The sequence below is a fragment of the Macaca nemestrina genome, chromosome 11 (genome assembly GCF_043159975.1).
Source record: "Macaca nemestrina isolate mMacNem1 chromosome 11, mMacNem.hap1, whole genome shotgun sequence".
Classification (NCBI taxonomy): Eukaryota; Metazoa; Chordata; class Mammalia; order Primates; family Cercopithecidae; genus Macaca; species Macaca nemestrina.
The window spans coordinates 79,403,747-79,416,193 of record NC_092135.1 but is presented as its reverse complement, the minus strand read 5'-3'; the positions used below and the strand labels follow the sequence as shown (position 1 = coordinate 79,416,193).

Sequence of the window (12,447 nt, the reverse complement as noted above, 5' to 3'; positions counted from 1 at the left end):
TGCCCACAAGCATGCAAATTAGCACATGCCTGAAATTATATAACGTCTGTCTTCTTGCTTGACTTTCATGGAAATCTGTATTTCTGGCCAGCTTGAGAGCTGAGCAACAGGCCCATGTCCTGTTAATTTATTTAAAGGGTGGGCCAAAAAATTTTATATCACTAAACAATAATGTCAGGAATAAATATCTGAAGCTATCTATTCATGGGTCTACTGTGTCCAAGGCAGCTCTAGGGATACAAAACTGAAAGTCAGTGCCTGTCCCAATCTATGTTCCACAAATCCACATAGACAGTGTGGGGGATGAATATTCTGATACAGACATGCCCAAATACAGAAGAAGTAGGGCCACCTAATCGACACATAAAAGGGGTTGGGGAGGCTCTTACATAGGAAGATTTTAAGCAAGGAATATGACTAGATTTTTGAAATACCTCTCTGGTGCTTATGTAGGGCTTGGGAAGGAAAAGCTGAGACCAAGACATAGGTTGGCACCTGAACCATCACCATCCTGTAAAATTGCAGTCCCTTTATGTAGTAAGCTTGTCTCAAGTGGTAGAGAACTGTTAAACATCTGGCACTACAATTTCCTGAGAAAAGACAGCACCCCCAAGACAAATGCCCTAACCATGATACCAATAGAACATTCTCAGATTTTTCTTATAGAATTTTTTAAATAGCACCAAGAACATAGCATCCATAAATGTGTTAAATATTTATTTTCTGCCTTATGTAATGGATTGTGCTAGCTCTAAGAATACAAATATGCAAAAGATAATATCCTGCCTCAAAGATCTTGCAACCTAACAAAAAACTAAAATGTTATAATAATCAATTCACTTCTAGAATACCATAATATTGGTACAATTATATAGTTTGCTCACACTTAGATTTTCAGCAGAAATGTCTGCATATATGAATCAGTCCATAGTGTGCTATCATTAAAAAATTTCTTCTTTGGAGTAAATGACATTTCATTAAGCTATGTGCATGTATCACTCAATAATATAAGCAAATGAAATTTAAAAACACACAAAAAAATTTACTAATCAAATATACATTTGTTTTCCTGAAATTACTATGGAAAAAAGATGAGTTTTAGAAGTCACCTAAAGATTTACATAGCAAAATAAACTCCCTGTATTTCAGAAATCTAAAATTCAGGAATTTGAGAAATCAAAGAAAGAAAAGAATTAACTAATCTACACAGGTAGGTTGATATCATGATTTTAATAAAACACGCTAAGGCCACTGAATTCACTGGCTCTCAGAATATCTCTGGGGACAGGCATTCTTTGTTCAGCAACTAAGCCAATAGTTCTAGCTTTATCGGAAATGCAGACAAACAGGCAATCTTTTGCTTCTTTTGTTATCCCAATGTAGCACCCTTCTTCTCTTCTCAAATATCAGGGGATATTTTGATGCAGAGATTCCATCAAGATCAACCAAGAGATATCATCCGTCAACATTTCAAGTGAAGTTTCGCTACCATGGCTGCTCTAACATGTCTAAAAACTGTTTCGAGTTACAGTTTGGATTTCTCTAAATCAAAACTGCATCAAAATTATCCCTTGTCCTAAGAAATTGCTAAAATTTGATGAAGTTGTATATTTAAATAAAGCAAAAACAAAGATTTTCATATACTTACATAAATGGGGAAACATCTTTTCCATAGAGGAAAAAGCAATGTCTAATAGAAGAGGATTTCAATAGATAAAACACTAAATGGTATAAATGAAATTAACCATTTCCCTTATATTTCAGAAATATCATTATGAACTCTTTAGCAAAAGCTAATAATTGTATGGCTCTGATGGCAAAAATTAAAGCTTGGCCTAATTATAATCAACTAAAATACAAAGGTTTTTTTTTTTTAAATTAAAAAATAAAGACAATTTCTTCCTTATTTTTTGAGGAACAAATTTTGACCAGTCAAGCAAAGTAATCCTGTGTGATACTATTTTAATTATGATTAGACTTAAGAAAACTGATTCCCCTACAAACCAGATAAATGAACACATAGCCTCAGAAAAATAACATGCCAGAACAAAAATCTACATGACAGTGATATAGATCCTTATTAGACTATTAAAAATGCACCTCTAGTCCAAGAAGATCTAGCATAAAACTAAAGAATTGTGATTAAGAGAGAATAAGTTTTTAAACATAAATTTTATATAAACTTAAGATCTGGAGTCTTTTTGACAGCCGAATTCCCCACCATCAAAGAACACAATGGATTTTGTAATAAAGTTTAAAGGCTTTCATTTGCATAAGGTAATCAAAGAATTGTCAGCAAAAATAAAAGCAAAATTCAATCTTTTCCTCACTTTTAGGTCTCCAAGGCTTTTACATTTTATATCTGTGCCATCTTTGCAGCTCAATCCCTTTAATAGTCAATTCCAACAATTTGCTGATTGTACTGGGATCTCCGATTGAAATTTCTTTCCTGGTCCTTCACCCTCTTGGTGTGACCCCTCCCCTCCTTAGCCTGCTTCAACTTTGCAACCAAAAATATAACCATTCCCTTGTATATTCCCTCCTGCTGCATGCTCCTTGCTTGCTTCACTCTCTTGATCAAACCACAACCCTGGTTAATTGTAACTCTTCATCTACTCCTGCCTGTAAGGTTGAATGTGACTGGGGGGGAAAAACACACACACACACACACACACAAACACACAGGCTACACTCAGTTTATGACAATGAGTGCAAGTGGTCCCAGACACCATCTGACAACCACCCTGTATTTTGTTACTCTCACATTCTCCTGGAAGACTATTTCACATCTTCCCAAACTCCAAATACCACTTCCTTCATCCATACTCTGGTTGATGAGTTTGCTTCTTAGTTCACTGAGATTATTAAAGCAATCAGACAAGAACTTCCATAGTCCCCATCACATCTACTCAGCACCTGTAAGCACATACTCAGATGAACCATGCACATACCTATCTAGAACCAACCCTTTCACTTGTACATTTAATCCTTCCCTTTTTGCCTTCAAGAATTTAGTTCCAGCTCTTCTCCCCTGTTACATATATCCCAAGTTTTTCACTCTATTGCAGCATGCCTATCAGCATAAAAACATGCTAATGCTTCTCCCGTCTTAAAAGACAAAAACCCAGAGAACTCTTCACTCCACTTCAGCTACTGACCCCCAATTCCATTTCTTTGGTCACCTTTGAGGCAAAACTTTTGAAAGAATAACCTATAACGCTTCCAATTCCTTTCTTTCCCCCACCCCCTCCACTACTGTCTGAAATGCTTTTGTCACCACCACCAACAGCCTCCACATTATAAATCCAATGGCGAGTTTTCAGCCCTCGTCTTATTCGATCAAGCTGCCGTATAGAAAACATCATCATGCTTTCCCCTTTGGCTTTATTCACTTCACTTCCAGGATGCCAAACACTGTTGATTTTCTTCCTTTCTTACTGATTGGACCTTCTTATCTCCCTTGTGGGCCTCTTCTTGCCAACCTCTTCATGTTGTAGGGGCCCAGAGTGCAGACACTGACCCTCTTCTGATCTCAGCCATCTTAATATGATTTTAAATACCATCCATATGCCAAAGATAAGTTACCTTTCCTGTTCTCTGCCTGTCCTCAACTCAAGATGAGTATATACAAAGGCTTAGTTGATATTTACACTTAAAATAGGTCTCTCTAGCTAGCAGGCCCATGACTGAACTCTAGAATTTTCCACTCAAAAGGTGTTCTCCTGAAATATTGTCTCAATTGATGAAAACTACATTCTCCAAGTGGCTCAGGCTAAAGACCCTGGAGTCATCATAGAGCCTCTTTCTCAGATGCCAGACATCCAGTCTGTCAGCAAATTGTAAATTGGATGTCAGCAAATTGACTTCGACTACTTCTCACCATATCCACTGCCACCACTTTTGTTGGAACCATCTCTCACCTGTGTTACCACAGTAGCCTCTTCTCCATGTGTCAACTCTTTATCTCCTACTCTATTCACAACACAGCAGCTAGAGTGTTCCTTTGTATACCTATGTTAGATCATGTGACTTCTCTGACAAAATGCTGTTATAGATCCACCTTTCTCTCAGAGAAAAAGCCACAGGTTTTGCATAATCTCTCCTTCCACCATTCTTCCCTTTGCTTACATTTCTAGCCATCCTTGCCTCCCTATTGTTCTTTAAAATAACCAGGTACATTCTTCAGGCCTTTGACTCAGCTTTTCTCACTGGAATACTCTTCTTCTGAACCAGGTGTTCTCAAAGGATGGGTCCCCTGGGAACTTTGCAGAAATGCAAATTCTCAGGCCTTTCTGCAGACCTACTAAATCAGGGATTCTAGATGCGGCCAGCAATTTGTGTTTTCAGAAGCCCTACAGGTGTTGCTATTACACCCTAAAACTAAGAACAACTGCCCTAGATATCTACATGGGCAACTTCCTTACTTCCTTCACGTCTTTGCTCAGCTGTCACTTTCTGAATGAAGCCTACTCTGAGTATCCTGTTTAAAATTGTACATTTCACTCCTTCTCCAGCACTGCACATTTCTATACTCTGCCCTCCTTTTTTCATCACCCGTATCTTCCAAAATACTATAAAATGTATATTTTTATCTTTTTTTTGTCTCACCCCAGTAGACTATAAGTTCCATGAGGGTAATAATCTTTATATGTCCCATTCACTGGTATATACAGAATTTGACACAATGTAAGTACTCAATAAATATCAAATTAATTGAGTGAATGGCCAGTAGGGACAACTATACGAGTAAAGCATGTCCAACCAACAGGCAGGCAGGGAGTCCTCTGACAAGTGGGGATTGTGGGCGGAGTATATAATTAACAAATGTCACTTCATTTCATTGTAAGGAATGCAGAGACAAAATAGATACATATGTTAACACTCCCACTCCTGGTACCATGGTACCAGATGTGTTTTATGGAACACAGGAACAACTCAGGCATCCCAACCGCTATGCATCTTCTTTTCTAGTATTAGGAAGATGGAAGAATTCAGATTGCTGTCTTATGCTTTCAGACTGTAGAAACTTAAGAGTGTTAATGTTTCCTAATTCCTTGGGCTATCACCCTGGTGGAGGTGGGAAATACACTCATTACATTCCTACACCTTCTTAAGTAACAGCTACAGCTCCTTGACAGAACTCAAGTTCAGGGTAGCTGCAACTATGGTTCTTATCTTCTGTGTGGGTTTGTTACAAAGGAGAGGGTTGGAGTAACTTTTTGCCTTTCTATATGAGTTTTAAAAGTGTTCCAAACACAAGCAAGGTAATTTAGGAAGAGAAAAAGATACTGAAGGAAATGATCATTTTTAAAAAGTCAGCCTTGGCAACAGACCAAGACTCCATCTTAAAAAAAAAAAAAAATGGCTTTCTAAAATTTCATTATAGACCTCTATCTTTCTTGTAACACAGAACATGTACTGGTTAAGAATACTGGCTCTAGAGTTAGAGCTCTGTTATTAGTTGTGTTTGCCATGTACAATCCCAGCAGTAAGTGCTATCATTTAATATTTACAATATGGTACAAAGGCAATAGCTGAATCCTGCATCAAAACCATGGTAACACTACAATTATACATGCAACAAAACACTTACCTTTGCTAATCATTTCTGCTACAAATTTGCTCCAAAAAAGGTGTACAATTTTGATGATCCCTTATTTATAGGAACGATGCCAAGAAACACAGGACTAAATAAACCAGATCACTTTTGCAAATTTTTAACACAACGTGTTTCTTTGTGAACATCTAATGTTGGCCCTTTTATTGCCTTTAAAACGATCTCAATATTTGTCTCTACAATTGACTAAGGTAAGTAAAACGACATCTATGAAGCATGAAAAAAAGAACCTCTTTAGTTCCTACCATATAAATGATAGTTACATTAATATTCTATACTTTTGGCTCTGAACCATCTAATAGCTTTATTCTAGCACAACAATAAAAACTGTTAAGGGAAATGAGGAAATAGCATGGGGATTATTGCTCTTAGCATTTAATAGTGTATTGAAGTCTTGATGATGCTTGCTTACATTTGCTTGGAATAAGTATCTAAGGGAAAATTAAGCCCTAAGCTGAAGCTACTATTTGAAATCCCAGAAAGGGCTCCTGGGAATAGTTTGGCTTTTTGTGACAATAGATTTTCTGATGAAGTACACTGTTCCCTAATGAAAAAGACCTGGCACGGCTTCATATGATAAAATTTGACCAATGTGAGGAGTGCGATGATCAGTTTGGGAATGAGTGTTTTAATAAAAGAAACATGAAATCGACTGTGCTTTGGCAGGACATACCCCAAACCATCATGAGAGCTGTCGTCCTGGCCCACAGATGATCCCCACCATGCTACAACTGCGCGAGTTCCCACTGACATCACTGACAAAGCTGGCACGGAGACAAAGACATAATCCAAAAGCAGCCATGTTGTATTCTGCTTCACTGGAGTCCTATGAAAAACAAACTAACTTCCCCGCCTCCCCTGACCCACCCCAAAAAACGTACCATGGAAAAGATTTGAGGTTCAGTTGAGCTACTGAAGATGTGTATTTCTAGGCAAGTAGATAAAAGGGATAGGAAAAATGAAATTTTAGAAAGGAAAAGGCAAGTGTTTTCAAATGATGAGGTCAAATGTGATAAACGTGAAAAAGGATGATACAATAAGAGGACTCTGAATTACTTGGGTTGAGACTGTCTAATACTTTAACTGGAGCAACAAGGTCATAGTTTAGGAGGGGTAACAGTTGCTTTTATCTACGTTTTATAAAAAGACACCAATACGATAAGTTGCTCTCTATCAACAACATTGAAGTTCACATATTCATTAATAAAAAATAGCTTACATTACCCGCATAAATGCTTGATGTGTTCTACAGTTAGCTACTCCGCTGGACACCTGTATGCTTCCTGTAATCACGTCAGAAGTTCCATTAGAAGAAAAATAGAATCTTGGTGGAGACTCTGTCTTTCTGTTCACATCCAAACTCATGTTATAAAACAAAACTGCAAAAATATAGAGAATCGCAGTTAATCTATTTACTGAAATACATCTATTGTTATTTTTGAAGTGCTAATAGTCAAAGTTATATAGATTACTGGAAATAATATCTGGAATTCTCTTTATTAAACAGCTTTTTAAAGACTAACCTGAAATATGAAAGAGGGAACAATTAAAAATACAAATTTTACAAATTGCTTTTATAAATAAAGATTTATGAACTTTCCTCTAGATTTCTATTAACACTAAAATCTTTAGTTATTTGCTCAAACCTCCTATATATAAAAATGTAAACATTGTTGCTAATAAAAGTCTTGCATAATGGTTCAGATTCCTTTGGAGTCATTTTTTCCTCAGAACATTGACTAAGAAAGTATAGACACAGCGCTTTGCTCAAATGTTACTTGGAAAAATTCTATCTTATGTGGTTATATGACTAATTTTATATATGACTTTTTTTAAATTTTAGATTTGTTTGATCTGAAGGCTTTTTATTTTTTATACACGAAGTGAACACATGATTAAGTCAAATCTATGTATACGGTTTTCTTAAAAATGTCATCTTTCCAGTCTTATGCCCTGATTATCTGTCCTTCCTCTACATGTTATTGGTTTCTAGTTTGACCTTCCAGTGTTAATTTGTGCAATTTTTAAAAAAATTCTCTCAATAAATATTCTAGCGGTTTGGCAGGGTTTATTTCAAATCTGACATAGTAAATATTCATCTGCTCATGAAGATCTCCAAATTATTAAAAAAAAAAAAAAGAAAAGAAGAGAAAGAACTGTTAAAAGCAAACAAAAACTTCCCAGCCAGATCTTACCAAGAAAGTGAGACCCATTTCACGAATCTAAATGGGTTCTTTGCCATGCAAGCTAAATATAATATTCTTCTGAGGTGTCACTCATTATATAGAAGCAATAATTCATATGTGATAGTTTAAAGAATTTATGTAATTCTTGACATGTTCATTTATATTTTAGGAGTAACTTACACTTCTAGAAGAATTTTACCTACTTATTTCAAGGAAACAAGCATAAAATCTATATTATTCTTTATACATTTCAAATAAATCCTTCAGTCATCTTTTTAGTTGGAAAATAATGAAGTCCAAGTCAATTGGATTTCAAAATTATAACTGAGATTCAATACCTCAGAGAAATAGCACTGCAACTGAAATAGCTATCTACAAGTTCATTGTCCTCAGTTAAGAAAAAGAGTAAATGAAAATGAGGTGAAAAATAATCCACTACTAGTAAGAGTCAAAATGTCCTGGTTTTATTAAACATGCTTGCCATGTGAATTATTTCTCCTGGGAGTCATTTTGTGATAATTCTAAGATATGTTTCTCTAATAATGTGATGATTATTTATGTGTTTCATATGTTTGTCTTCAACTATTTTTAAAAATATCTGGTCACAATGGAATTGTTAGTAGAGAAAACACTGGTTTTACATAAAAGGAAAGTGCCCCATCTACTCAGTTTGTGTCTTTCAGATTATCCATCAGCTTGTCTGTGTTAATGTGTAATTTACTGTGTGGTCAGGTTCTCAAACTGCCATTTTCAAATCAATAACTAGATGAAGGCTTGCCCACCCTCTTATTACTGTAGCTCTGGCCATGACTTTTCCAGGGCACTATTAAAAATAAGTCTGATCTAAAGCAGAGATATCAGAGTCATTGTGTACCTTTCAGGTACAGGCTCATTGTGTACCTAATGCATACTGAGACATCTATTACATATCCATGGTATTATTTAATAAGTATGTGGGCCCTTCACGCTGTTTAGATAACAGTAGCCTGCAGGGTCATGAATACAATAAACTCTTGACAGGTCCTAATAGAGGATCATAAATATTGTGAATTATTAATCTCTAAATGATATGCCCAGATATGCTCTTCTCCTACCACAGGCTAGTTTCACTAGTAGTTATTTTCATATTAGCCTAAATAAAACAATTAGGAACATTAATCTGCTAGCAAAAATGCTTATAAAGTCACATATACATGATTTGGAATTCGCCACCATGATTTTGGATGAGCTGTATCAATGATACGTTCTCCAGAGCAGATAATTGAGAGTTGTCTATACATAGGGAAATGGGTATGGTTCTTAGGAGCTTGTAGTCGCAGTAAATTGTTAACGGGCATATTATTTATATAAGATAGAATCAGGTCTAGCTTCTTCAATTTTTAAAATATTTTTATGATTATTATTTTTTTGAGACAGGGTCTCATTCCATTGCTCAGGCTGGAATGCAGTAGTGTGATCATAGCTCGCTGTAGCCTGGACCTCCTGGGCTCAAGCCTCAGCCACCTAAAGTGCTGAGATTACAGACGTGAGCCACCATACTTGGCTTTCTTCAATTATTGAAATTGGATAAAATATGAAGAAAGAGATTTCACGGGTTAAGCTCAGTTGGTTTACCTTAAACTAACATAGCAAGAGATACTATGTCCTTTGCTTCTCATAATCTCTAAACAACTACAGCCTTCTAATGTGCCCAACTCATTAGTTAGAACAATGCAAGAATCTGGACGATGGAGAGGAAAAGTATGCATCAGGTAGTTTCTTGCCCCTGCTCTAAAGATCTCCATGGTGAAAACCGGTGAGGGCTCCAAACAGGACTGTGGGATTAATGAAAGAACCGCACCCCATGAAGGATTAATTTTGTAAGGCATACTCACCAATGTAACCTGGAACTTCCTTGCCCTTATATGAGAAGCAAAGTGTTAGATCCATGCACACAGAAGGCCATCCATTTTCAACACAGTCAAATTTCGTTCTATTTACTGACTCAGGGTGGCTTAAAGAAGCTTCAACAATGACTACAGGTCTTGTCCTGAGAAGGAAATAAAATTAGCAATGTTAATTACAGAATTATTTTTCCTTAAGAAGTGTATTTGTTTTGTCAGTTTACATTGACCAAGTAATTTCATGAGTCTTCCTTATTATGTGTGTACATACTAATTACATTTCTGTGCACAGGGAAAAATAACTTTTTATTTAAATGTCCAAAAATATTGACTTTGATGATTTAATTATATCTCTGTAAGGTGAAAAAAATACCCTAAAGTGCAATAATTAAACTTCAGAATACCAAAAGAGTATCATGAGGTCACTACCACTGCTGATTTTAAACACTGCCTCCCATCATTTACAATTAAACCAAATTGCCATTAAGCAGTGAAATATATCAATCTTACCTTAGCAACACAGCAGAATCAGACCGAAAAGCACCAACTGCTACATCTGGAGGATAAAAAAAACCACAGATTAATGATCATCATTAGTCAAAGAGAATTACTTTTCAGCCATAAGTACTGAACTGCGTATCACCTTTGACTACCTAAAAACACTACTTGTAGAAAATTAGAGACTATATGCTAACATCTTACAATTCATTCCTCTTTTCTCTGAATCTACTCATGTATAACAGTCATCCCATTATGATATATCATAAACTTTATGGTAAAAAGAAGTTTACTAAAACAAAATTCAATTTTTGGACTAGAAACATTCAAATTTCCTTTCTAAATAAGTTTTCTTTCTTTTCCTCGTTATCTATTTGATTTTCATGAGTGCTTTCATTTTTTCAAAAACACAGACTATAACATTGAGTAACTAACACTGTTAAGCTGAGGAATTACTTGATCATTTTAGGCCCATCCTTGAATTAAGGAGAACTTTAAAAATGAATAAAAAAATTATCAGTAAGATGAAGTCTTTCATACCAGTATTACGTACTTCACTATAAAGCAATATCTATAATAGAGCTTATTCCAATTTATAAACTATGATAAACTAATTACTCACCTACATATCCATTATTATCTGCATCAATTTGTCCTGATATAGACTGTCCAAACATACTTAACGATTTGCTGATCTGAAGTCCTTCGATTCTCTGAAAAATAGGAAAGTTGAGTGGGAAGTAGTTTTTGAATACTAATATACCAGAGAAGCAATGATGTAGCTAAATAATGAGCTTTCCCAGGCATGCCTTGGCACATCTACTAACAACGTTGCATTTTAGTTAAATCAAATACTTCCAAGAGTGACAAATTTTCCAGCTTGAAATGAACAGACGACATTTATTTTGTGACTAAAAAAATTTACTTTACTTTGTGAGCAAAGGGAAAATTATGTTGTACAGATTTTCTAAAATAGTCCTGACTCCCTCTCAAGTCTTTTCAGAGATAGGGGTCTCACTATGGCACCTGGCCTGGCCTGGAACTCCTGGGTTCAAGCAGTCTTCCCAGCTCAGCTTCCTGAGTAGCTGAGATTACAGGTGCACACCACCATGCCTGGCTTCCTTAGGTCTCTTCAGGCTCTATATTTACTTCCTTTCCCAACATGAACAATTAAATAAGTAATTTGGAAAACAAGATGTCTATAATCACTTAGTGGAGCCTATGACTGAGGCTTTTGATAAAAGCCGGCTTTTTAACAAGAACAATCCTAGCCAGATATGTACTTTCTATTCCACATGTCTAATTTCATGTTCACATACAGGTTTATAAATATTAAGCTGATATTCATACTAAGAAAATTACTATTTTTGTTTACTAGGCAAATACATTTCTTTTATGTCAATTACAGAGAACCATTTGCTCATTTTTGCCTAATCAAAAATAACTGCCAGCTAATATTTCCATGCAAATATCAAGGAAAAAACTTTTCTTCTCTGCATATGAATGTCATTTTTTTTCTAGGCACTGAAATGCCATGATTTTTCAACATACACAAGTGAAGTCAGAGTAAGATTCTGAGACATGATTAAAGTGCTGTCATCTTACTACTCAACAGTGAAAGAAACCCAGAGTATCATATGTGTGTTTGATCTCCCTGTGCAATCTTCATGAAATATGGAGCTCTAGCCACAAGGCGAAGACACAGTTAATCAAATCCAAATGGGCATATTTTAGAATCAGATGGATACTACCTCGGAATACAATTTAATGAAATACAAAGACAAATATTTAATGGTCAATAGATAAGCTAGGGTGGAAATGAACTACAACTCTTATTTATGGAAAAAGGGAGTTTGAAGAATTATTAATCCCTTAAAATAAGATCATTTGTCACTGTAAGTAAACGGTGAAATGAAGTGTGAAGTATTTGAAAGAGAAAATTAAGAAAAAAAAAGTCCACATAACCCTGGAAGTTTTAAGGATACGCATTATAACCAATGCTTCTTTTGGAAATAGAATAGTATCTTACCTGCGAGAAGGCTGATGAGACCCCATCCGCACGGCCATTGTAAATATAAATAGCACCTTGCAAGTCATCTTCTTGTGGAGCTCCAATAGCAACATCTATCCAAGAATTTAAACAGTGGAAAAATAAATCCTTGATACAAAGAATGCAACTTCGAAAACTAACCTAATGAACCTTAATTCATATCACGTAAGAAAACTCTCTTTTATGAAAAATAACAGTCTTCCTCAGACAGAA

At 35.6% G+C, this 12,447-nt stretch overlaps 1 protein-coding gene across 1 annotated transcript in view; it reads right to left on the bottom strand.

The window, feature by feature from the left end:
• The window catches only part of LOC105499538 (integrin subunit alpha 4), an 80,425-nt gene that overhangs the window by 33,489 nt on the left and 34,489 nt on the right, over window positions 1–12,447 (bottom strand). Inside the window, exons 11-15 of the mRNA XM_011772137.3 lie at window positions 12,214–12,308; window positions 10,807–10,897; window positions 10,197–10,242; window positions 9,678–9,832; window positions 6,842–6,996 (exon numbers count right to left, since the gene is read on the bottom strand). Coding sequence (XP_011770439.2) covers window positions 6,842–6,996; window positions 9,678–9,832; window positions 10,197–10,242; window positions 10,807–10,897; window positions 12,214–12,308 — 542 coding nt within the window. The remainder of the gene's footprint in view (window positions 1–6,841; window positions 6,997–9,677; window positions 9,833–10,196; window positions 10,243–10,806; window positions 10,898–12,213; window positions 12,309–12,447) is intronic.